The 26,243-nt window shown below is 41.5% G+C and overlaps 1 protein-coding gene across 1 annotated transcript in view; it reads left to right on the forward strand.

Annotated features, from left to right (window-relative positions):
* CSMD2 (CUB and Sushi multiple domains 2) overlaps nucleotides 1-26,243 on the forward strand; it is a 307,074-nt gene that overhangs the window by 127,944 nt on the left and 152,887 nt on the right. Inside the window, exons 6-8 of the mRNA XM_010576319.1 lie at nucleotides 11,851-11,963; nucleotides 18,365-18,442; nucleotides 25,642-25,729. Coding sequence (XP_010574621.1) covers nucleotides 11,851-11,963; nucleotides 18,365-18,442; nucleotides 25,642-25,729 — 279 coding nt within the window. The remainder of the gene's footprint in view (nucleotides 1-11,850; nucleotides 11,964-18,364; nucleotides 18,443-25,641; nucleotides 25,730-26,243) is intronic.

Genomic DNA, 26,243 nt, shown 5'->3' on the forward strand with positions numbered 1-26,243 from the left:
GTGACTTTTTGCTATGCTGTAGAAGAGCCTTTGTAGAAACTACAAAAAAAAAAAAAAAGGGAAAAAGAAAAGTAGTCCTTAGGGATGGGACATGGGCTGGTTTGGTGACAGCCCGTGACACCTGACTTACCATTGCGTCTGATAGACGACCTGCGGCTAAAATCCTGAATATCGTGGTAAACCTCGTAAGCATCCTTTGGGACTTCAGAGAGGTCACTGTCTTTTGCATGTGACTGCCTCCTTTCCACCTCTTTTCTAAAGATACTTCTTTAAGAGCCTGAAAGGTTATCAGAGCAGGCTTGGATTTGTCCCTTTTTTCTTCTTGAATGCCTAAGTAATGCTTGACCAAAGCACACCTGCAAGTAGAACCTACTGTAAACAGTGCCAGGCTATAAAGGCAGAATCTGCAGGAGAAAATAGGACAGTCATGAACTTCTGTGTCTGGTGCGAATGTGGCTGAGCTTCAGTCTAGGCTCCAGTTGTCACTTAAGCTTAGCATCTTCCGTTGTTAATGTGACTTTGTAAAGTTAGGCAGCAGAAGGCAGTATCAGTTCAGTGAGTTTTGTGTATTTAAAAACAAAGGTGAGGTGACCTGGTTGTGCACCAGTTCCCAAAGGAAGCAACTTCTGTGGCTGGTGAGCTGGAAAACTGGGAGGCTAAAGTTTGGATCACCTTTCAACTTCTTGGTCTCAGTCTGCAGAATTTGTGGGCTGAATGTTGTGAAAACATGCCCCATGGCTTTCCAGCCTAATCTGTCAATCAAGAGTCCAAGTTTAATGGAACTTAAGTACATTGTTAGACTGACAAAGATGTAAGTATATCTGTGCATGTAGTGATGGGAATGGTTGCTATTTATCTAGTAATAAATATAGTCTCTGTTGTTATCAACACATCTAACTCTGCCTGCCCTGAGAAAAACAATCTCTGTAGCACTGATAGTGAGGCAGAAAGGGTTTAGAGGAAATTGTAATAAAGCTATAGCAGATTTCTTTGGGGGATTTGCAATGCAGCATTAGTAAGCTTCAATTGCATTAGCCATTCTTCTGTTGTGTTGAATTAGTGTTTGTTTTCTCCTGAATAGAATAAATATAATCATGTTTGTTACCTTTTTTTTTCCTACGACTGGAGTCAAATGCTATTTCCATAGTAAAAGTATTATGGTAAGTACTTTCATGTAATAAAACACACCCGTTTCAGCAATATGGTCTCCTTTTTCAGTACTGACCATCACAGTTGATGGGTCTGTGTTCTTGCAGTCTTGCTTTTCTGAGCCCTAAAGACACACATCTGTTCTGTCAGTTGACTTCCTTCTATCCAATCAATTAGCATTGAGGTTGGGTTGCATTAAGGGCCCTTTTACTTTGGGGGGGTGGGGTGTCTTTCTCTTCCCATTTGCAAGAAGTCGACAAGATCTACCTGTAGGCAGTACCATTCCAGCTGCTGACACATGTACAGGAGGAAGAGTCTTTTTTCCCGAATAGCTTTTGGTGGTGACCCACCCCCGGAGGGTCCACAGCACCAACGAGTGGGAATTTTTCGTGCCTCTGGGATGTGGCTTTCCCAGCCCTGACGTGCAGAAGAAAGTCTGTATTCTGGACTTTGGTCCTCAGTTTAGTCTGTGGCAGAGCACAGAAATCCCCCTCTCCTCCAGGCTGTGTCACTGGCTATGTCTCTTCTGAAGGGTTTTAGAATTATCCAGACATCCTCAGCTTTGAAGTTTAAACCTTATATATGACCTCAGTAACGTTTTGCAGCTGAAGCTATAATGTGACTTTAGCTGCATTACAGTGAAGACTGAGACTAGCTTTACGTTCATGGCCAACTCGAGTGCTTTACAATTACCTTTATGCACCATCTGCATTTTGCTTGTTGTTGCAGCAAGCAGCATGTAAAGTTATGCTTTCAGGTTGAAAAGGATTTTACTCCAAAAGTGAAAATCTAGATTCTCTTAATACCTTGAATGCAAAGTATTTGCCTGCAAGATGAGCCCTTTTTTCTATCTAACATGCGCATATATATTGTATATGCGTATGTGTGTAATACCCTGTCTATATACATTAAATATAAGAAACCAGTTATCTGTAGTGGGTGGGTATGTGCAAAAATAACTGCTAAATTCAATAAGAATTCCTCAGAGACCATTTTACCTGTTGAATGGCTCTGTTGTGACAGTTTCAGAAATGCATGTGGACTAATGAATCACTTCTTTCATTAAAGTGACCGTAATTAATCTAGCATAGAGATCCAAGAGAATTCAGACTAATGAGAGACTGAAATAATTTTGAAACATTCCATAGGTTAAGGAAAACAGCAGAGAAATTAGATTGTCAGATCCCCTGTACAGTGTAAATTAGTTTGGCTTTGTCTCCAATGGAGCCACATTACCTCGAATCAGCCAAAGATTTGGTTTACACTCCTTTAAAGATGAGCTGGGAAAATGTCACTTAAAAAATGAAGAATTAAGAACTTCAGTGTAAAGGTTCCTGCAAAAAAAAAAAAAAAAAAGTATTGATTTGGTTTTAGCCAGTAAATTTATTTGGGAGCAGGCAGTAATTAAAGTTGATGTCAATGACTGACGTTTTGCTGCTGCATGGAAACACTTTCATCTTTCAACGGAATGTAAAAAACAAAAACAAAAAAGAAAAAGGAGTAAGCAAGCTGTGAGTGATAAATTAATCAGATTTCCCTTCCAGCGCCAGCTTCTAGGAGTAAAGGCAGGTATCACTGTAACTGGAAGGCTTTGGGAGTGATTTGTTGCTCTTGGAGCTAAAGCTGAATTCTGTTGTTAAAAGATCAGTGGAGCTCTGTTAAAAGAAAACAAGAAAATTGCAGAGGTTTTGAGGCCACAAATGCTGTGACCTGGTTACATCAGGAGAGGGATTTACCCTTAAGCTGCATCCAGGAACTAAGACTGAGGTGAAATCTGAATCGGAAGAATTCTTTTGTTTTCAGTGCTACAGTCCTGAGTCAGTAATGGCGGCATTTGCTGGACCAGACTGATTTTGAGCAGACCTCTTGTATTCTGTCATTTCCAGTAATCATGAGCTGGTCTGGTGTCACCAGCTTCACTGGAGTCTGTAGGGTCATGGTATGTCTGAACATGCCAAGAAGTTTTCCACACTTCCATTTCTAAAATAACCTGTCCTCTTACACAAATTCTTGTACCTTTTGGAAAAGGAGGAGAGTACCACTTCTTTTGCAGAGAAAAACTTGTTTAAATCTGTCTGTGGGGTTAAGGTGGCCCACGAGCCCCACTGTGGGTCTTAAGAATGTGCTGATGAAGGAGAGGACTTTGCAGCCTTGAAGGTGGTATGTACTTCATTTGATGACAAGACACAAGCCTGACTGGTCTGAGAAGTTCATTTTCATTGTTTGCAGAGTGTTTTTTTACAGGGTGCTCCATAGTGAGGAGTCCCTAGGGATTTACGTGTCAACAGCCCGACACTTGCAAAGACGTGGGGTGATGTGGGAAGCTGATGTCTCGCTGCATTTTCTGAGCATCTTCTAGGCTTGTGTAACTGTGCTTCTGAAACAGACTTAAGATGCAGGTGTGTTCTTTCCATTCCCACAGCATTTAGCAAGGAACAATAACTTGATGTAATTATTCATTTTCCCTGTAAAAGTCCATTGTGATGGGATGTCTCTTGTGACCGAAAAACGAGGTCTAGAGGTGCTTAAGTATACTTTGTTTAAGAGAGTAGACATGCTCAAATAAGATGTTCAGAATTAATGGTACAGCTCTCATGATAATTTGAGTAGAGGTTTGGATGAAAAGTTAAAAATACAGGTGAAGTGAATAATAATACACAGAGATATGAAGAGCTTCTGCAATATGTGCCCTAGTTGTACTGAAAGGAAAATTAATCTCTGAATAGTCAGAATCCTTCAGTGTAATAAAGGCTGTGAGGAAATGGAAGTCTCTGTCAAGGCTGATGTGGTAGAGCTGCAAAGCAGTGCTGGGGGTGCCGGGACTTGGTCTGGCGTCAGTTCTGTACCCTGAACAATTTTGGTTAAACCGAGCATCTGCAGCTCCAAATTTAAGTAGTTTGTGTATGTTTTTCTCTTCTTCTGCTAAGGCTCCAGGAGTGCACGCTCCTCTCTTTATATCTCCTATTGACTGCGACTGTCAGGTGGCGTTAAGCTTTCTGTGACTGCTTTATCCTGCCGTGGAAATGCTGCCGAAACCTCACCTCCTTCTTGCAGATGGCCACATTGCCTGAAGTGGGTCTCATTTGGGGTTGGTCTTAAAATACAGCCACAGCAGGTAAAGGTGAAGCTGTGCTCTGGAAAGGTGCAATATCAGATAGGTTCACCCTAAAGGTTAGTGTTGGAGACTCTAGGAGGACCCAGTGTCTGTCACAGACTGGCTTGATGTTACTGATTATCAGCAGGTTTGTAACTAGACATGCATGAGCCAAGGGGATGTAAAAAGAGAGATTAGATTAAGAGTTGCCTTCTACTCTGTTGAGAAATCCTAGCTGGAACTGAGAAGCCTGGGGCACATCGTCGTAGGAGGACAGAGCAAAAGGCTGATCTTGAGTCCTTTTTGGTAAAGCGTGAGCAGTGCAGCAATGCTGTCGTTTTCTTGCAAGTGCTTGTGGTTGGACATGCCCATACAAATCGAGGATTCATGGTCCCCTGACAAATCCTAACCAAGACCAGTTGCTGTGAAAGAAAGTCTGTTACTTTATCCTAAAGCTACGGGGCTGTTGGATGGCCCTTGTGCAAGGGGAAGCACTGCAGAATTGCTGTTGAATTTGCAGTTAGCCAAGTGAAAGGGAGGAGGGTATGTATGCAGTGTGCAGGCTGGCAGCTCCCCTGGTCTCTTCTCCAGTTGCTGGCCTTCCACAAGGTGTGTGTCTCAGCTGTGCTCGGACAGGGTCCTCAACAGTCGGAGGCATTAATTCCAGATACCTGTGAAACGCAGAGGTTTGGGATTGTACGTACTTGTGAAAGGGGAGACGCGGAGACTGCCAGACTGAATTCGATCCTTCGCGGGTCACGTCTCGCTCGTGCCTGACGTGAGCCATTGCTGAGTCAAAGTCCCAAGAAGGTCTTGGAGGTGCCAGTTATTAAATATCCTCCCCAAAAAGTTTTCTCTGAATCTTAAAAGCTCAGAGTGCAGCTCCCTGTCCTAAGCTAGTATTGGTGTGACCTTGGAAATGTAACCTCCTTTCTCAGAGGCTCAGCTTGTTCTCTGTTAAAAGATAAACCAAAACAAGAATAGTTCAGGGAAAAAAAAAAAGGCAGGCCCTGCGATGTTCCTTTGTCTTTTATCTATCTGGGCTCACTGAGGCTGGTGTTTGACTGCATCCTGATTCTAGACAGCACCAGGGCACGTGTGTGCCTTCCAGTTCACACTTAAATCCATTATCTCAAAGTAACGCACTTGACCTAATGCGATTTCAAGTGGAGTTCTTGCTTTTAGTTGTGACCTTTGACTCTACGCTCTCCTACAGTCGGTTTGTGTAGCATCCACACAATGAATTGCTCATTGTATTTGGGTTCTTTAAGAAGTACTGCGGTCAAATTCATGCTAATCAAATTTCAGGGTAGTTAAAATTGGATCTTCTGTCTGTAAATCTCTCCTTCTACTATTCTAGTGCTTCTAGCTCACTTTCTGATGTTTTATTGATTTCCCCCCCCCCCCCTTTCTTTCTCTCCATGTGGAACCAAATTAAAGCAGGAATTGGGATTGTAAATAGATAATGGTGCATGAATGCAGATTAATCAGTGCCATCCATGTACAGTAATACTAATTGTGCCAAGGGAGGAATGGCTGAGTGAATGGTATAAATATTTAATGCCTGAATCCAATGTGAAATACACGATCAAGAAAAGAAATAAAGAAAATAGTTTAGTTGAGAAAGCCACACTTCACTGCTTTTGCTCAGAAGAGGAGTTTTGATACCATTAACCTTTCTGTATTATGCAATAAAGGAATTGGAGGAGCTGCGTTTAATGTGGAGGCTTCGGTTTCACTCAAGAAAAAAAAAAGTCTTAACGCTCTGGTGAAAAACAATATTGGAAAGCATTTGGGATGAAATCAGTTGCCTAAGAGATGCATTTTTCACAGGCCGTCTAAACTTGTAGATGGTGTTCAGGGTGGGGGGCCTGGGGACAGGGTGAGGATTCAGTGCTGTGCTGCCAAACTAAAAGGCTGTTGGAGGGGAAGAATGAAATTCTGAAACTCTGCTGATGCTGCAGGTGTTTCTGGTTGAGCAAGAGTAATGGACTCACAGCTACCTGCTAGAGGAAGGAACTGGTTAAGAAGCATGTTGGGAGTTACAGCAGAGTATCTGTGTGGTTTTGGCTTCTTGGGTGAGTTGGTTTGTTTTCCTGGAAGTTCAGATGGTCAGAGGGTAAATGAATCTCGTACCTGGTACAGCAGAAGGAAACCTTCGTGTAGTGCACCAGGCCTGTTTCCACAGGAGATTAATCTGCTTGGAAACAGCGAAAAGCACCTGGCATGCTCATATTTCTCTCTAGCTCTTTTAAAACTTGCAATCACATGAATTCTTGTCTTGTGTGTGTGTTGGCCCTCTCCTAACATTGTTCCCTCTGCCATGTTGATATAACAAACAGCTGGGACTTGCATCCTGATCACAAATGTATGTAAATAAACTGTTCCACCGACCTCATTCAACTGCAAAATGGCCCAGCTGCCCCTAGAGCAGTTTGTTTGTTTTCTCTTCATGCAGAGAAGAGCTAAGATTAAACTGGTTGTTCACATTCAAAGCCTTCTGTCTGTGTGGGAGCAGGACAGAAGCTTGTTCTTCCCATTTTTGTGGAGTGTTTACCTGTGGCGATGGCCGTGGGGAGCCCAGACCCTGCTGTCCTCAAAGCTCCCCGCACGTGGGCTGGAAACGGAGCTTCTGATGTCTCCGTATCACAAAGGACCGCGGTGTAAAAAGCTAACATCTGTTCTCTATCTGCTGTGCGCAGGATGAGCTTAAATTGCAGGAGAAGATAAGTCAGGCTTAGACATCAAGAAAAAGTAATTTGTAAATCGTCACTAACATTGAGTTTTTCTGAGGCTTGTTAAATGCTCTTCAAGGAATTACAAGAGTTCCTATATTTTCTGAGCACTGATTTCTGTGCGCTGGTTGCTTGACATGGTGTTGGACACACTTGGAACTTGATCAAATTTATTCAATATCTTATAGGGCCTGAACTGTTAGGCATCTTCTAACAGGCTCTTTCTCATGCAGAGTGTTCATTGCGGTTCAAATGGTATCTTTAGCTTTCAAGGACCTCTCATGGGTAGAGTACAAGCTGAAGAGTCCAAAAACGTGGTCCTTGTGGGACTAGACTGATGATTTGGGTGACATAATGTTCAGAGAAAGGCCGTTACTGCAATTCTTGGTCACCAGACCAGGGAGACAGAGGAAAGAGCCTGATTCTCACCCAACCTTGCTGGCCTCGGCATCCTCTGGTCACCTCCAGACTCAAAAAGGCAAAGCTGTGGAAATGAAAATTTTGGGTGGAAGCTCAATTCATCTCTTTTTCCCAGTGGCTTCTGGATTAAAAAGATGCTTAATATAAAGAGGGTACTAAATTCCCATCAGTGACTAATGATTATCGATTTTACTTAAAAAACAGTTTTTACACTGCTACTTAGTCATTCCAAAGCCTTAGATTTCAGTCAACATGTTGCCATATTCAGGAAGCTGAATATTTAATCAAGTGATTCATATCTCCTGGTGATGGCATCACGAAAGGGGAGGAGGGGGGAAATGGACACACAGAGGCATGAAAAGTTTTGTGAATTGCTAGTAGACTTATTTTTAAAAAAAAAAAGAAAAAAAAAAAAAAAAAAAAAAAAAGAAAAAGTCTGGAATACTGAAAAATACAGTGGCAGAGGTCCAAAATAGAAGGGCTGTTATTTACATGACTCACTGGACTATTAGAAATTCAATCATTTATTGGGCTAATGGTAGGTGCTGAAAATTCAGAGCACATAATGTAGTACAAAAGTATGCTGGGGAATGTGGAAAGGAGTTTCAGCTGCTTTTAATTAGTTCTGTGCATTTCTAAGTCTCTGTAATGTAGCTCCTCCTTTTTCGTGAAGACAGCAAGGCAGCGTTGGGTTTATACAGAAAAATAATGTGACCTTGAGAAGTTGGCGGTACAAACATTGTGTACTCTGTGTCACAGCGCAATCAGCATCCTCTCCAAGAGCTTGTCACAGCCTTTATCGTCTGCTGCTTTGTCTTAGGCTGCTGTCATTCTGCCTGCAGATTTAGCAGCGCTAATTGGTGCTGCCTGGCGTTATCCCCATGCACAGACAAGTTGGTGGTAGCTCCTGCAGGAGACTTGGGGTGTTTCTCTGGTTTTCGTGATTGCTGTTGACTCTTGCCTGCTGAGCATCCTTCCCATTTCATTCGAGATTCATCAACAGCAGCCAGGGCATTTGCATTCAAAGACCATGCAGCTGCTTCAGTTCAACTGTGTTTATCTGTAATTAAATATTCCATTATCAATTAACCATTAATGCTTCCTAATGATTATTTTAAACCTGTGAGAGCCTTATGGTGAAAAGCTAGCAGTTAACTGCAGGTGAGCATGATGTTTTCCATTAAATGCCCAGCTCTAGCTATGTTATTGCTTGTCCATCAGAACATTTCTGCCCCAGACCCATGTAGTCTGGTGCTGGGCAATATGCATTTTGGTGGGCAGGAACCCTTCATCCCGCAATTGTCCACCAGCAGACTCGGTGGTGGCAGCTGGGGAAGACGAATTGGAAGAGCAGGATGCTCTTTTTCTGGTTGTGTGAGGCGGCCTGCCTGCTGGCTGAATCCTCTGAAAGAGGAGAAGGTGCAGCTTTGGGATTAAAGCGTCTGCCTTCTAGCATGTTCCTGCCTTCAGCACTGAAGAGAGGGTGGTGGTTGTTTTTTTCCATTAGGTGCTCCACGTGCATAGGTTTACAACTGCTGTGTGGCTGGGAGGAACAATAGTGTTCACAGATTAAATGTTCCTTTTCCATTGTATAAAGATTTCCCTTCTTGGGGTATATGAGAGGGCTCGGGGCTCAGTGCAGATATAAGGCCTGAAGTTCTATCTCTGCAAGCAATTAAGCTAATCAAAAACTAAGGCCTTTATTTTCCTGAACTAATTATATTTTGCTAACTGGAATCAGTTGAAGAAAAACAAACTCCAAACCCCAAGTTCCCATATGTTGCGTGGTGCATTTCCACATGCTTGTCCCAGTGATTCCATTACTTCCCTTCAATGCAAAAATCTGAGTTGGGTGCCAATGACCGGCAGGACCTGGGATCTAAACTAGCTTGAAATACTGCAACCTGATGTTAACAACGAGCTGCATAACGTCAGATATAAAAGGGAGAGGAAGATAAAAGGGAAAAATGGGAGTCTGTTAGACTAGAGCCCTACTGAATACAGCTGTCTTGTGTGCTGAGAGTGTGAGCAATGTTGTGTATGGAAATGAGGACCTGATAGTGATTTCTTGGTTGATTTAGTCCTTTCAAAAAGCTGTCAATGTCTTAAGCAAATGACATATGGTGCTGATGAAAATTTCCAGGCAAGAAATTCAGGGAACCATTTTCCTTCACCCTAAATCTTCTGTATTCCTGTATAGCAATGCTGAGTGGGTGCAAAGCACTGTGGTTATGATTGATTATTTTTCTCTACTCCTGCTTTTGCCTTCAGTAATTATTTATGTGATTGCAAAGGTAGCAAGAAGTGCAGTCCATTAATTTTTCTAATTGATTTTCAAAGTGTTAATTCACTCAGCTGGTAGAATTCTAGCACTTCATGTATGCAGGAATCCTTGGAAGTTAATAGTGTACCTATGGAAATGGAAGTTTATTCATGTACCTAAAACGAAGCGTATGTGTAAGTAGATTACTAGGCTGCAGGCTACTGAATCCACTTCTCAAAAGGGTATGTGTTGTTTTGTTTTTTTAAAAAAAAGGAGAAAAAAAAGAAGAAAAATAAAGGGAGAGGGTGACAGGGGAGTGAAATTCTGCCTCATTCAGGCAGGTTAATTTTATTGTTCTCTAGTTTTTATATCAGGCAGTTGAATTACTCAGTTCTCTACAGTAATGAAAGTAAAATTTGGCTCTGCATACCTAAAGATTATTTATGAGAAGTTTGACTATTGATTCAGAATGAATAATAAAATAGCCTTTGGGGGTAAGAGTATTAAGTTTAAACATGTTGTCATAACAACCAGCCATAGTAACTTTCTCAGAATTGGTTTTAGGCATCCCATGTTTGATCTCAGCCCAAAATATGCTTGTTTGAACTTAGTTATTTGAAAAAGTTTCAAATTAAATTGGTTCAGCTGTCTTTGAGTTATCTAAGGATGGCAGAATGCCATATAGAATCCATTTTTATAACACCTTGTATTTTAAAAGGGTCTGCAAAATTGAGATGAAAATAATCAATAGAGAAATGACCAGGAACAATCTTATACAATTTTGTAGTATAAAGAATGTTTTCAGTCATGCTTCATAATTATGCAGAATTCAGCCACAAGATAATACAAGGTTTAAAGTCTGTACTGTAGGTGGCAGAGATGCATTAGCTATGCAGCATAATCATCCCTGCTATTTCATTAACGAGTAGAGCAGGATTACATTGCAGTTTATCTACCATTAATAAATATGCTGCCAGGTGCCATCCTGGCTCCTTACTGTTTGTCTTAGAAAAAGGTAAGTTCACCTCTACAGGTGTTAGTTGAGTGAAGGACTTTTAAAATATTTTCTGGGCTATCAGTTCGGGTCTTGAAAATGTAATAAAATCTGAAGTATCCTTTTGAATGGAATAGATTTCCAGGATCCTTTTACCTTCATCTAAAAAAGCACAGATAGTGGAATGCCAATAATTTTTAAATAAGTGACAGTCTATGATTAAAAAATTAAATGGGCTTTCATTAACAATAATAGGATTCCATAATAGCTTTTGTCATGGTAGTGTTATTCCCCTTACCGTGGTTAATGTTACAATTGTATACCTCAATTCAAGAGTGCCGTGACTTAGGTAAACATTGTTCTGGACTAAGACTTGGCATGTGACGACTCAGTGAAGAATTATGATCTGGAGTTTAATAAAGCAAACAGCATAATACCTCAGGAAAAAAAAAAGTATAAAGAGGTATGAAGGGAACAGTTGCTGAAGGACTACTAATGGGCTGTGGAGCTTTCCACCTCATGTTTGATGGCTGTAATCTTCTCCAGGTTGGGATAGATCATAAATCATTTCCAGTAAAAGAAAATTGTTCTTGCAATCCTTTCTCTTCCTCAGTTAAAATAAACATACTCTTTTTTTTTTTTTTTAGCAGGTTAACCAAATATGGAGTCAGGAACTGAATAAGCTTGAAAGTCAAGCTCATCTTGCATACCCTAGGTGTAGTGTGTCCCCTGAGATGATTTTATGTCATTTCTGTGTGATACCAATAAGATACTAAAGGTGATAGAGCTACGAGGCTCTGTTACTCTGGGGAAATGTGTAGAGCTGTTCTGTACCTTCCGCTCGTTCTTTGCAGTGCAGGAGAAGACTGGAGCCTCTCGGCTGTCCAGCTGGACCCCTTTCATTTGTCTGGTACCACAGACATTGTGAGTGTCAGCCCCCCCGTATCCTTCGCCTTAGAAGGATGGAATGGAACCCCTGTGATTACAGAAGTGTAACCGTCAGATAGGAAGCCAAGCAAAGCAATGCGTGGATAGAAACAACCGTGGGGTGTATGGGGTGCTTTCTTTGAGCATATGGTACTCGTTCAGGATTTTCTATATTCATGGAGGAGAAGGATTACCTGGAAGGAGAGGCATTTGGGGTATAATTCACAATCGTAGTAACATTTGGCTGTTGTTGGTTCATTTCTTGCAGGTTTACTGGAATGAATTTGCCTGCCCCGGTTATCAGCAGTAAAAATTGGCTGCGGCTTCACTTCACATCAGATGGCAACCACAGGCAGAAGGGGTTCAGTGCCCAATATCAAGGTAAATGCTCACTGCCCATTCTCACTAGTCGCAGTGTGAGTTTAGCCTTTTTTTTTTTTTTTTTTTTCCTTAGGAATCTACAACTAACTTCCTGTATGATCCTTCTGTATCCTGTTAACATTAATTTTCCAGCTGGGTATCCAGGCATTCGTGTGTGGCGAACTACCGTTGGCAATTGTTAGGAGTACAAACACTTGAGCTACAGGAAAATTCATTTGCACTGTGTGCTTCGTTAGTAGAGGTAGATGTTCCTTTACCTGCAGTTTTGCAGAACGTGCTGTGTGGGATCTGGCGATACAGACAGGGTCCCACCAGACGAAGGGCTGTCTAGAGTCTTGCAGAGGCTGTTTGCGTTTACACTCTGCTCAAGTGAGACCTAACTGAGCCTGTTTTGAATGAGGTGTAAACTGTTTTGTATTTACGGGTCATCCCTAGAATTTCAGCATTTCAGAACTGGGATCTTCCGATGCTGTTGAGGGAGAAGAAAGGCTTTGGCACATGCGACAAGCAGAGAAAAGATCCTGTTGTGTTCGGAGGTTTGTAGATGACGGCGGCTAACTGCAGTCCAGTGCATCCTGTTTGGGGCCAAATGGTCACCAGAACAGATGGGTTTGGGTGGATTCCTTAGAAGGTTTACACCATTCCAGGGACTTTCAAGGACTTTGTGGGTGCAGTGGTGTAGCGTTGCTTCAGGCAGCCAGCTCAGGAGGCAGGATCTGTCTCTGGAGAGGGAAGGTGAAGGATGGAGGGAGCAGGAATGACATCCCGTTCCTCGTCTGCTCTCCAGAGGTTCGAGTCAGTGTAGTCCAGCAGCTTTCCTCAAAAGGAAGAAACAGAACTTTGAGGAAAAAGTACCATAGCTTTAGACAACAGGAACAAAGTGAAAGGGGGAGGAGTTTCCTTTGATAAATCTGCAAACTTGCCCTGTTTGTTTGTTCTGTTTGTTTAGCCTTAGCAATGTTGTCATGGCTTCAACATGGGCTTTGCTTTATGAATCACCATTGTTATTTAACTTTCCTTGCTTTCTTTTAACATATAAATTATTTCAAATTATAAGAACACAACCTTTATTTTTTTTGTGTAACACAAATGACTGCATGCAGCTGATTGCTTTTGATATGACATTTTCCTTTGCTGTCATGATTGCTGCTTTCTATTAAAACACCTGTCTGAATCATCCTTTTTTCTTAAATAGAAAAGTAAAGATTAATGTTATAATTTCCTCTGATTAGATAAATGTCAGGGGGTTCTAATCTAGCGCACTCCTTAGAAGCTGTTTTGTTAGATATAATGAACTGTGCTTTTGTGTATTGAGTGTTCAGAAGATGAACTTAAAAATGTGCTCTTGAAATGGCATTGAAGCAGGACCTCCGTCTAGCTGGCAAAGGGAATGTGCCACTCATTCTTCACACATTTGCTATTTTTTGTGGAGTTTGTCAGGTTCTTCCCATCTGTTAGGAAAGATTTTGATACTTAAAAACAAAACAAGAAACAAAGCAAAAAAAAAAATAAGGATAAAGGCAAGATTTTTGCAGTCAGTGGAATCTGTGTCCGTAGAACATTTAAGATACCAATGCAACTTCAAAAAAATCAGCATAACCCTTTTCGGAGGAACGTGACCTTGTTTGAACATAAATAGTTTAATGTAGATAAATAAGTACACACCTACAAGATAGGATACCTAATGCCATATAAAGTAGAGCAACTAAAATGTGTTTTTCAGCAGTAAAGATGTAAGCAGACCCCAGGATTCTCCAAGAGAAGGAAGAGAGGGTTAGGATGAATCTAACTTGTCCGTTTTCTGAAGACGTGTATGTACATCATTTATTAACATTCTATGTCCTCTGAGACAGTATCTGGCTTTGCTGATAATCTATAAGAAAGTAATTTCCCTTCCAGCTTGTTTAACATTGATACTTAGTTTTAGCAGAATGCCTTCTGTGTGTTCCATTTCAGCTCTTTCTAATCCATGCCTTTGTTTGGAAATCTCTTTATGAGTGTAAAAGCAAGGTGAGATATAATCAGCCTGTATACAGGTTTTCTTTATGTTGAATACAGTAAATTTGTTCCCTTCCAGGGAGAGTTAAAAGATTTTTCTGTTTCCTTCTCCCTTTTATGTAAGATGAACCTTACATTCTTGCAAATACCTTTTTTTTCCCCACACCCTGTGAAATCAAATAAAAGGCACTGTAGAGAAATCAGTGGATCGATCTTTTTTTTCTTCCTCCCACTCCTTCTGTGTTCCTTCCCCAAAAGGTGCCACGTACCTGCAGGTGGTAAGAAAATAAGCTAGAAGTGCCTTACTTAGGACAGGCGACAGCGCAGGCATTAGAAGCCAGGTATCCCCTGTACCAGCATAGCGATGAGGTGCTCTAAAGGAGGTAATGAAAAAGCTGCTGAATTTAAAATTATGCTCAACAGATCTAAAGAATGCCCTGGCTGGTGTAGTCCATCTCTCCACATATTTTATTACATAAGTTGGATCTCAAATTGCTTTTTAGCTGATTGTTACCAACACATAATTGCATCTTTTATTGATCTCCCCGCCCCATTCCCTTCCCTTTCTGTCCTCCACCCTCAGGTAGAAAGATAAATGTGGGCGAGTTTCAGTCTATAGCACAGTGCAGAATACCGGCAGACCTGTTGCCTTTAATAATGGTCTGATGAACTATCTGTTGCGCACACTGCAGCACATAAATAGCTTTTAAGGGTATGCATATATCTAGAAGTACATATGCTTAATTTTTGACAGATCTGCTAATCTTCATTTTGGAGCACACCTTTGGGCTGCAAAGGGGTTATATAGCTTATGCTGTGCAGCACGTTTGAGTCTCCTGGGCAATCCTGAGAAAGAGCAGACACAGGAAAATTCTGATGCTTGTTGCTGGCTCTAATTCCTAAAAAACCCCGTTGCTTAGGCTAGCTAATGGAAGACATAAATGAAGAGGTTCAAAATGGTTGCATTTGAGGGTGTTTCTCCTCACCTCCAACTTGTGCAAGAATCCCTGTAAGCAACCTGCTGTAGTATCCCAGGTGATACTAAAACACCGCAGCAGGAGGAAAAGAGATTCAGGCGAGTCTGTATTTAATAGCAATCCCCCAGCAAGGGGAACGGAGGTTCATGGAATAGATTTTTGCTGAAATGCTCCTTTCCAAATTAAAAATAAATAAATGTCTCCTTAAATTCTCGTTTAGAGCAACATGAAACGGTTTAAAAGAAACACCCCAGACTGCCTGCTTGCTGGAAAAGCTTTGTAATGTCATCTTTCAAATTTGACAGGACACTGAGTATGCCATTAGATCTATCAGATATATGTGAGCAGCAAAACCTCCAGAAAACAGAGGAATTTCTGTTCATCCAATTATCCTGACACAGTCCTTTGTAGTACTGTTCCACATTCGAATTTATAAACAAAATAGTTTTTCATATACCAGATTTTTGAGGGCATAGAGTAGGAGAGTTGTTCTTATTTATTTATTTTTTAAAAAGCAAGTGATATTGTATTCTGACTTGTTCTAATCTAAATTGAGTAATTTGTAAAGCTTGACGTTCATCATTATGTCTCCGTGTCGCAAACAAAATGAAGGATTAAGAGGAGAGTATATAGTGATCTCTCTTTATCAATTATTGTTGAAAGAGACACGATGCAATTAGGGGAGTATATACTTCATGGGTAATGCAGTTTAGTCTCCGTGTTTTGGAATTGGTCCTTAGTAATGAATGTCTGGTTTCTGCTGCTTGTTTTCATTACTGTTGGGTGTTTTGGAGCTAGGCTTTCCATTAGTCACAAATTTGGAGTGGGGCTCTGTGTGTTAGCTGGGTTCTGGAAGGCAGGAATGGATATGGGTGAACCTTTGTTATTAAGCGTGTCCTTTTAAAAATTCGCAATTGTGTGCAAGGCCCAGATGTGCTGAAGCCGTACGGATTGCCTTCTGCTGGACTTTGGGATGTTCCGCAGCCTTGTGAAATCAATGCAAGTAGTTCAGCAGTCAGCGTGCCCGGACGAGAAGTGCTGACCCTCCCAGGGGTCCATTATCCCGCATTATCCCATCCACGGTGTCAGCACCCCTACTGGGGGGGAGGCAGACGCCAGTGATTGGAAAGCTTTGCTTGTCCTTTAAGGCTATGGGCTTACTTTATCATGCAGAAATCAGCAGACCTGTGCTTTTCTGTGTGTGGCTAGGAGAAACGCTCACTGGTAATTGTATACAGTAACTTGCAAGGGAAGTTGTGGAGAATATAAAAATGGAAATTATTTTTATAAAGCTGCTTTCCTACTGGTGGTGCCCCAGAGCACTTCACAGAGCAATGAATTAGATACTGCAAAGTCACGAGCCATTGTACATCCTGCGAGAGCTCAAATTTAGCCGTAGATACTTGGGCTTGACTGTATTTCATTGCCTGGGAGGGAATAGGGGCTGTGACTAGGAGGTTCTCCCTGTACTTGCTTGGAAAGCGCCAGAGAATCATTAACTGCAGCGTTACGGAGGGTAAGCGGAACAGGACCTCCTCACCGCGTTATCCCAGTGATGGTTTGACTGCCGCAGCGTCGGCAAGAGACCCGAGAGCCCCGGCCCTGGTGCTGTGCTGTCCCGAACTGTTAGCTTTGGTAGCCCCGTGTCCTTTCTTTGGTCCCTTGATAGCGTGTTTGTTAAAAACCTGGAGGTCAGGCTACAAATGTCCCAGAGTTATCACACTGTGACCTGGAGGAGTATGCGGCTGTTTGGGGTGTTCTGAGACCTGCTGCTTTTTGCCTTGTGCGTTTGCAGGTGGATTTACAGTAAAAAAAAAAAGAAATAAGTGTGTGTTAGATTTGCTTTGGAAGTGGCATACTGTTAATTATTTTTCCTCTCTTAAAACAAAAAAAAGGGCAAAAAACCCCCCCAACAGATTAAAGATACTAATACTAGTAAGAAACACATGAATAACATAAGCTCTTCTTTGTGAATATTTTTTAAGCTAATGTGCACCTCAGTTTGAAGTTATAACTGCTTTATTTAAAGAGAAAGTAAAAAGCTGTAACCAAACGATGAACAAAAAGCCCCAAGCTAGCATCCAGCTCAGAAAAGCACTACCTTAGGTAAGCTTCAAGGAATAATGCTTGACATCTCCCTGTCTGAAGCTCCTGCAAACAGATGTTATAAACAGATTTTTTTTTTTTTTAAGCCAAAAAAAGCATGATTAAAAAAACCTTGTTAGTTATATCGGTAATTTTTCGTGATAACTTTGTCTTAGAAATGTGCTAATTTAGGGATGAAAGTATGACAAGATAAAGAACAAGAAAAGAACAGTTTGAAGTGGGAGATGGACTGTTTTTTCTCCGTAGATAAGGACTGGCTCATCAGAAAAGGGATGCTAGAAAGTGATTTGGACATCATGCTTTCTGCTGTGAAGTTGTTCTGTAACCATGTTAACTTCAAATATGCCAGTAAAAATTCCACTGTGTGTTAGTCAAAAATATCTGTGTGGATGCTGCAGGAAGCTGTTGTCTGTCTTTCTCCCCTCCGTGTCCGTGGTGGTTTTGACAGCGTGGGTTTTGTGCAAAACCCCCTTGTGTAGAGAGATCCTCAGTAGCAGCCAAGTCCAGATAATAAAAACAAATACCTGCTTAGTTACGTGGGGGATTTTCAGATGTGAAGAAAGATGGGACTCTCTTAGCAATGGATGGGTGGATGGATAGAAATGTTGCTACCCTCATCTGTTTTTCTCATCTTCTGGATGAGGTTCAGAGCAGTGAGGTGAATGGTCACAACAGGACCTCTGGTAGAGTCGCCATGCAGATTTTATAGCTGATGTGCCTGTGGCTATTCATAGTGGGTCTGTGAATTTATACTTCTCTTTCCTAATAATAAGGTTTTAATATGGTCCTTTTTTCTGCTATTTTACTGCCTTTTTGAGTCTACTATTTATGCAAATGATGTTTACAGTTTTTTAGGTTATGGGGTGTTCATTTGAGTGTTGTATGCCCATAGAAGGAAAGAATGGCTTTACTCTATGATGTATTCATGGAGTAACTGCATCAGTACAACCGGGTGAAACTAACTCAGCATTTTACTCTGAGGATCCCTGAAGTTTCTTAGAGCTTCCCTTTTGTCTGTTTCTCATTTTCAGTATGTTAAGCAAAATGGCATGCTTACAGAGGGGTGGGATTTTTATATTCAAATTTTTATATTTGATTTGGGTCAGTTTGGCTCAGTCCAGACCTAACACGGTAAAGGAAAAGGGGGCTCTAACGGTTTTGAGGGGTCAGGATAAGTTGTCTGAGCTATAAGGGAAAGATGCAGGGTGTCCTGCAGCATGGGTGGTATAGAACTGTTGCTTCATTTTCTTTTTAAATAATCCCTAATGCTTAGCTAAATCTTTTCCTTGTCCTTGTTTTGTTTTAAATCTGTCTCTCTAGTCAAAAAGCAAATTGAACTGAAGTCCAGAGGGGTGAAGCTAATGCCCAGCAAGGACAATAACCAGAAGACATCAGTGTGTAAGTTTTTTGGCTCCTCCTTATGCTGTCTTTTGTATAATGATCTCCTTGAACATTTCATTTGACTTGCCAGTAGTCTCTAAAACTTTGTCACTCTTGAAAGTTTTAATGCTTTTCCCTCTCTTCCCCCTGCATTACTGCATCACCTCCAGTGCTCTATTCACAAGCATATACTAACTCGTTAAAGTGGGAATGGAGGGGATCGGTGTGCGTGCATTTAATATATACTGTATGCTTCCTGATTAATGGCAGACTGAGGTTCACGACTTCTGTTGTCTTTTAGTGTGGAAAGTGTCAAACTGTAAACAATTTTGAAATTTTGAAAACTGAAATAATGCTACTATTGTAAAATTAGGAGTAGGGATAAGGAACCACACCAAAAAAGACCTATTAGAAAATCTACGGAGGCAATAGCAGTCTCTCTTTTTTTTCTCTTTGCATTTTATTTAATTGTCCCTGCGGAAAAAACATATCACTGCTGTGCAACAGCTTATAATACTGATTTTTATGGTCTCCCTACTAGTTACTTTCAGTGTGTCTAGCAGTTGATACGTTAGAGGTGTGCTCAAATGTCACTTTGTCACTGCTGTGTTTTCCTTTTGCAGGAAGTGAATCCATTAAGTACGTTCATCTTTACATTAGGTTCTTTTCAAATCAGAAGCAAGACTTGTAGTTCCTTTGTGTGTATGACTCTGGACAGACCACTGGGCTCTTAAGGGGTCTCTAAGATTAGACAGGAGGGATCTGAATTAACTCGAGTTCACGTTTTATTTTATGTGAATTCAAGTAGGAGCAGAATATAGCATTTTTTAAAATAGCTTTTAGAGGAGAGGATGTAATTGCTCATTTTCTTGCATAGTCCATTACAGCCATCAAAGAGGTACCGTTTGGACATTTCATTCGTTTGAATTTCAGGTGCCAAATTCAGTTAAGAAAAATGGGTGAACTGAATTTAAAACATGACTTTGTGTCTGTCTGAAATGAAAATGGCTCACTTCTAGGCCCATGTGAGAGTGCTTGTAGCCTCCAGGGTTTCAGGAGCAAGGCCCAACAAGGTAACTAAATAGCAGGATGTAAATTGCCCAAAATCTCCAGAGCAGAAAGTGGGGGGGCATGTTTAGAGAAAACTAATTCAATTTAAAAAAAAAACCCCTGTATGCGAGATGTTCCTGGTCGTATGTTGCATTCTTGCCAAGAAGAATTTTAATTGTAGTAAACATTTCAGTTCACTTAACTGAGAATGAAATTCTGTTGGAAAATACCACTAGCTTTGATTGTGTGGGCACTGGAGACAAAAGGATGTGTTTGGAGTGGGATATCTGCTGTCTTGGATACTGGAGAATGTGGGGAAGGGAGTCTTCACTGAGTGAAAAAATGTTAGCCTGGTTTGGAGTCAGTAGTTTACTGTATATAAGTATTCTGGTATTGAGAATATATAGGATTCCCATTTCTCCTTCCTGGGAATGCTAGGCTGCTTCCCTGTAGCAGTTTCACCTGTTGCTAATGAATGTTGCTAATGACCGTTGTCAGCGCTATCCCTGCTGGGGGCTCCGGGGAAAGGTGCCGAAGGCTGAGTAAGAGACAGCAGCTGAACTTTCCTTTCTAGCGTATCCTGCTCTGTCCCAGTTGTGCTCCACTTTTGAGGATAAAAGCAGGAGGTTCTTGTTGCCTCTGCCCAGTTTATCCTCACCCAACGGAGGGCAAGTTCCAGTCTTCAAAGCTGTTGATTCAGCATCTTGTGTAGTGTTAATCTTGTCACATTTGATAAGGCAAAACAAGAGCATAGGAAGACAGCTTAGCCTGAAAGCGATTAAGCTATAATAATATAGATGGTGATAGTACTGTCATCCAAATTCCTTTCCATTACCAGCACGGTGCTTGCCACAACCCTTGTGCCTTCAGCTCCTTCCACGTGCACTGCTCTCAGCAAGGTCTGGATTGTAAACCCAGATTAACCTCTATCTTGCACAGCCTTCTGCTGTCACACTTCGCTTACAGTAAATTTTCAACTTCAGAAATGCTGATTCCAGAGAAGATGTCTCCAGAAAATGGTTCATTTTCAGAAAATGGAGCCTAAAATGTTACCTTCTTTTTTCCCCTTGCTTTTTTGATTTGCATGACTTGCTGTGCCCCTTCTTCTCTCAAATTTTCATAAGCTTATGAGTCTGCATATACATCACAGATAATTATACAGGTGGGACAGGCTGATTAAAGATCTGTGAAGTTTGCTAGTGTTGCTCTTATTTCATCTGGCTTGAGTATCAGAAATGTAGGAATTTCTGTGTCTCTTGGCAATAGCTAGAGCTATGCCATGCTTTGTTTTCAAAGCCTTTCGTACTAGCAATGTTTTCTAATGCTCTATGCACTTGTCCTAAAATTCTCCCTTGAAGAATCTGTGGCCACAAAAGGCAGCTTGCAGCTGCGTGCTTAATACCCTGTAGGTCTTTCAGAGGATTTCTAGTTTGCTGGATGGACGCTGTGGTTAGCTGCCAGATCCTACCTGGCCAGATTAAAGCCTGTGTGTTTCATGTGTCTGAATGGAGGCAAAATGTAGTCACATAACACCTGTTGGTACCATTTCAGAAGAGGAATATGTAAAAATATGGCATTCTGGGGGGAAGGTGCTAATTGTGTTCGTTTGCAGTCAAATGTGTGTGTTTGAAATTGAAATTAAGTGTCTCGTACTGTTCACCATCCCTAAAATTATTTGGACATCTTGCTTTAATCATTTTTAGAGGAAAAATAATACAGCTCTGGCGAGTTAGATATAAGAAATAGTTTAAATTTTAGATTGCATTTAGGAGATTATTTCTTTTACTGCATGCAGTATGTAAGTGCGTGTATTCCAGGTCACAGTGTGGGAAAAACATTGTACTTTGCTTTTAAAAAACCAGCATCAAAGTTGCTTTTCTGACCTTTGAATGAGGCATACCTAAAAATGCACTGCTGGATATTATTGGAAGGGATTGTACAAAGTAGTGCAAATTCTATGTATATTCAGATTTGTCAAAATCTATTTTAAATGTACAAATGCAAAGTCATTTTGGAGGTCTTGACCAGTTTGAGGTCTTAGCTGAGTGTATGGAAGCTTCTAGATCTTCAGCACTGCAGCTAAGCCTGCTTTCTGCATCAGATGTCGAGGTATGAATGTTTGTACGTGGGTCCTTGCTGTACTGCAACAGCACAAAGTGAGTATCGAGCAACCGAGGAGCCAGCCTTGGGTTTCTAGCACTAGGCAACACAGCTTTGAAAGAACCTGCGTTTGGTTTAAGTAGGGCATGCTGCAAACACAGTCTTTGCAAATGGTCTCTAAGATCTGAAAGTCTGTAAACGTTTCTGAACTCGCATACTTCTGAACTATTCTGAGATAGCAACAAGATGTGAAATACGGGTTCGGAATTCCCCAAGTAAAAAATTTCCAGGTGGAAGTAGTCTTCTCCAGTGTTAGGGCCTCACAGCCCAAGTCTGTGCCTTTTTTACACTTGCATATTGCTAGACGTGTGACTATTTAACATCTGAATCGTTACCACTGAGGTTCTGGAAATGCTTCACATTTGGTTGGTGGGTGCTGAAGGACCTTCCTGGATCAGAAAGGCAGGGAGCACTTCACTGGGGTGAGCACACTATCAGTAGGTGAGCTCTCCTGCTTTTAGGACTGAATTTTGTAACCCATTAACTTGACCACATGGTTGCATGGAGTAACTGCAGGCCTTAGTGTGATCATAAAGATTAACCTTTTTAAAACAACTAATTACTGCCACAATCCTTCCCTCCCCGCCACCTGTGCCAGTGGAAAAGCTCACTTGCTTTCACTGTATTTTTCGTGCTGAGAAACGTTGAGTCTTTGTAAAACCTTTTCAGATGGTGCTTTGTTTTGTAGTTCGTATTTTACATTCCTAAATTCAATAAAAAAATTGTCCCTTGGGAATCTATCAGTGAACTTTCTTTATTAACATGGGGAGATAAGAGAACTAAAGAAGGTTTTCAGTTCTTTTAACAGATGGAGTAAATTACTGTGGCAAACACAGCAATCGTAACTGGCTGTTACTGAATACATGATGGGAAGGAAGTTGTTGAAAAAATCAGGAGGAGAATGAAGGGGTGGAAAACTAGTTCCATGGTTTGGGGGAGAGAATCCTTGAGCCTATAACGTAGAAACTGAAGAGTTAATCGCAGTTTTTAAGATCTATTGTTTTCCTAGTAACCTTGAAGAATTCATTTTGGAGTGCTACAGCCCAGGCATAGATCAGTCAAACCGTCAGGAAGATGAACACAGGACTCTCAGCATAACAAATATGGTTTATAACCTTTGGTTTAGTTATGTTCATGTGTGTGTGTTTAAAACAAAAGATAGAAGAACAAAAGTTTCTGTAAGTGACCATCTAATCCATCTTCTTTACTTTTGCTCTCTTTTATAATGTCCCAACTATCGTGGTACAGACATATCTTTCCTTTCCCCCTTGCTCTATCTTGCCTGTTCTCTGGTTTATCTGCATGTGCTATATAGATACTAATAAATACTAGCTAACAAGAGAAGAACTGTTTTTAGTCTTCAGAAATGTGATTGATAACTGACAACCTGCCCTCTGGTGCCTGTGGGTTTTGCTGGTCACCTGTAGCCTTGTTTCTTCCCAGAGCTTTGAATCAGAGGCTTCGAGGTTCACTGTCGTCTGGTGTGGGACATAATAAATGGATGTGATACCAGTGCAGAATAACTAACAGGGGCATAAAAGATGTTTTTTGGATAGTCTTTTGACCATGGGAGAAAGAATTTGATGTGGAAAGGCAATCTGGTAATCTGCTCTGCAAGCAAGAGCATCCAAGTGTTTGAATATAGATGTACCTGTAGAAGCTGTGTTTGTGCATGTGTACATTGTAGGCATATCTTGTTTAGTGTGGTTTTACTCTGGAGAAGGTATAGAAGTAAGATGAGACATCTTAGCGCTTGTCCTTAAATACCATATGGACTTGTGACATACAACCCTAGTTTGTACAGTCTATCTTAAGCGTTAATTTTACTTTGTTTGGAGATACCTGTATGCAGAGTCGTATTTGTGTAGGTAGGTAGTGATTTAAGAAACCCTGAGGAAGATGGTGTCACCTGTGTACTTTGTTCAGCCAGCCTTTCGCTTCTCAGGAGCAGCATATCATTTCAAGCACTAGCAGAAGGGCTCTCGGAGGCTGGTGATTTCATTTGCAGAAGGATCACCAAATTATTTTGCATCTCTAAGACCTGCTGGAGATACTCTCTCCTGGAGCAGGGTTTTGCAATGGCTGCTTCAGTTATTGGGGCACTGCTGCTGAAAATATCAGAGCTGAATCCCTGCTCTGGGCAGGGGCTCCCTTCCTTCTGACTCCGGTGTACGTTCAGAATCGTCAGAATCTGTGAAAGGTGGCAGCAAAGCTTTGTAGCTACAAAACGCAGCTATCAAAAAATACTGTGTGCCGCTTTCATGCTTGTGTCTCTGTCCACGTGACTGAGCTTAACACGAGGTTATGAATATGCAAAAGAGGGAAAACAATCTCTCAGGAGCCTGGTTTCCCACAAAGCTGTATCTCTATTACTCCTGTACCCTCAAACGCATGGAGGAGACTGCAGAGCATGGAAGCATCATGCCGAACCCCCGAGCCCCAACCCCATCCCTCCAGGTCCTGCAGGCAGCAGCGCGGGGGCTTGGCTCCAGCACGGTGGGGTGGAAGGGGAGGCCAGGAGAGGCAAAGGCCCCTTCAAAATTGAAGGGCATGAGATGAGACGGTAGTGCCTAGAGCCAAGGAGGAGGTCAGGAGCTTAATGTTTTCAGCATAGGTAGCCAGCAGTTAGGTGTAGATGCTCGGATGAAAGCCCCGTACCAGCGGGAGCAGAAGGGTGATCCTGCTGTCCTTTGAGGAACAGTGGTACATCTTCCAGCTGTAGTGCCTGACTATGCAAGGCGTAATTACCCGATGAATAATTACCATACTTGATGGTCTGGCCTTTTTGTGTGTTCATGCTGTGCAGTCTGTGTTTGTGTAGATACTCCACATGCTTATCTTACCACGTAAATATTTCCATGCACGCACCTCCATATCTTTCACCGTGCTCAGTGCCATGCAGATCTCAAATTGTTGAGCCAGTGTGTCTGTTGTGAGAAACATGCTTTTGCCACCGCACCGTCATCCATTTGGCAGTGGTCTTTGGGGCACTGTGCTAACGCGGTATGTTCTGAAGTATAATGGAGATTCTTCCTTTAATCTAGTGATAGGCAGAGGTAGAATGGAAACGTGCTTGCTTAAGATTCATGCTTCACTGCTTCAGCATCACTGCCAAGAAATGTTACGCTTTCTTTGCGTCTTTCCCTTAGCGATACAAGAAAACTGAGTCACAGAAACTTCTACAGCTCCGTGACAAAATCACCCCTTTGTCCCATATTACCCTGCATTTTGGTAATTGCTGGAATTCACAACCGAAGTCAGTATATTGCCAGATCTCATCTCATCCTTGTCAGGAGCCACCCAGGTTATATCCACCCCAAGTCAATGCTCGAATGCTTGTTTGCGCCATTTGACAGGCTGGAGAGGGAAGGTGGAAATGGGGAGATAGAGAATGAAGTTTGAAGGTGTTTATTCAGTGCTGATCACCACTTCATAGATTTCATGTTTGTTGGCAGTTACATTAAGGTTGCGCCATAAAATTTTTCATATTCAAACTAAATTACTTGCTTTAAAATGCTCGACTTGCATTTCCCTCTCCTTTCTCCCTTTTGTTCTGTGCTTGGTTTTTTCCCTGGTATCATACACCTACCTTTTCATTGAGTTGTTTTCTTTCCCTGGCACCACTCAGACGGGTTTGGAGGGGCGGTAGGCTGTCACCTTGTCGTGTCACAAGTGGCCATTTTAATCACAGGCTTCGGAAATGGGCTGTTTAATTGGTGTAATTTTGCAGAATGAAAAAACTCTTTTCAGAGGTACTTCAGTAGTGGAACGGAGGGAAAACTGCGTCCCTAGCTGGCATTTCCTAGAAACACTTTGGTGTATAAACTGAGCTGAAATGATTCCAGTTACATTTGTTTCTAAAGCTGGTTTTTTTCTAAACAAAATGGAATATGTTCAGGTTTTCGAGCTACCAATTGCCATTTTTCTCTCCACATCCACCAAGACAGTTGATGAAAGAATGTTTCTTTTGCTATTCTGTCTCTGTATGTGCTGTTTTTGCTTTGTAGTAACTCAGGTTGGTGTGTCCCAGGGACATAATATGTGTCCAGACCCTGGGATTCCAGAGAGAGGCAAAAGAATAGGCAACGATTTTAGGTAAGAACCTTTTACGTGTGTGTTTATGCATGCTGCATAGCTACTGTCTGTAACCATTGTGTGTGCTCCTTGGCATTATGTAGTCTGTTTTTAGAGACCATCTGCACACCTCTAAATGTGTTATCTCTGAAAAGCTTGCTCAGACTAGTCATGTAGAACAAATGTGTATAAAAGTGCCCATGTGTGTTTGGGAGACCGTGTCCCAGATGAGGATCTGTAACGATCTCTCTTTCAGAGTATTTCTCTTTTCACAATATGGGCGTTTAGCCAGGCTTGTATAATCAATGTTTGTTGTCTTTCCTCCCTCCAGTTAAGTGCAGCAAGAACAGTCTTAAATAGCAAAAAAATTGCTTCTCAAATTAGCTTAAGTCACAGCATGGCCCTGCCCCTAATGAATTTGCGGTGACTACCCAAAGCACTGGTACAGTTCCCTGTCAATAAGTATATGTGGTGCTAGATAATTGTTTTCTTACGAAGTTTAAGACAATGCTGTTAGTCCCTTATAGTTGCTAGC

This window comes from Haliaeetus leucocephalus, unplaced genomic scaffold, assembly GCF_000737465.1.
Source record: "Haliaeetus leucocephalus isolate CR32 unplaced genomic scaffold, Haliaeetus_leucocephalus-4.0 Scaffold517, whole genome shotgun sequence".
NCBI lineage: Eukaryota > Metazoa > Chordata > Aves > Accipitriformes > Accipitridae > Haliaeetus > Haliaeetus leucocephalus.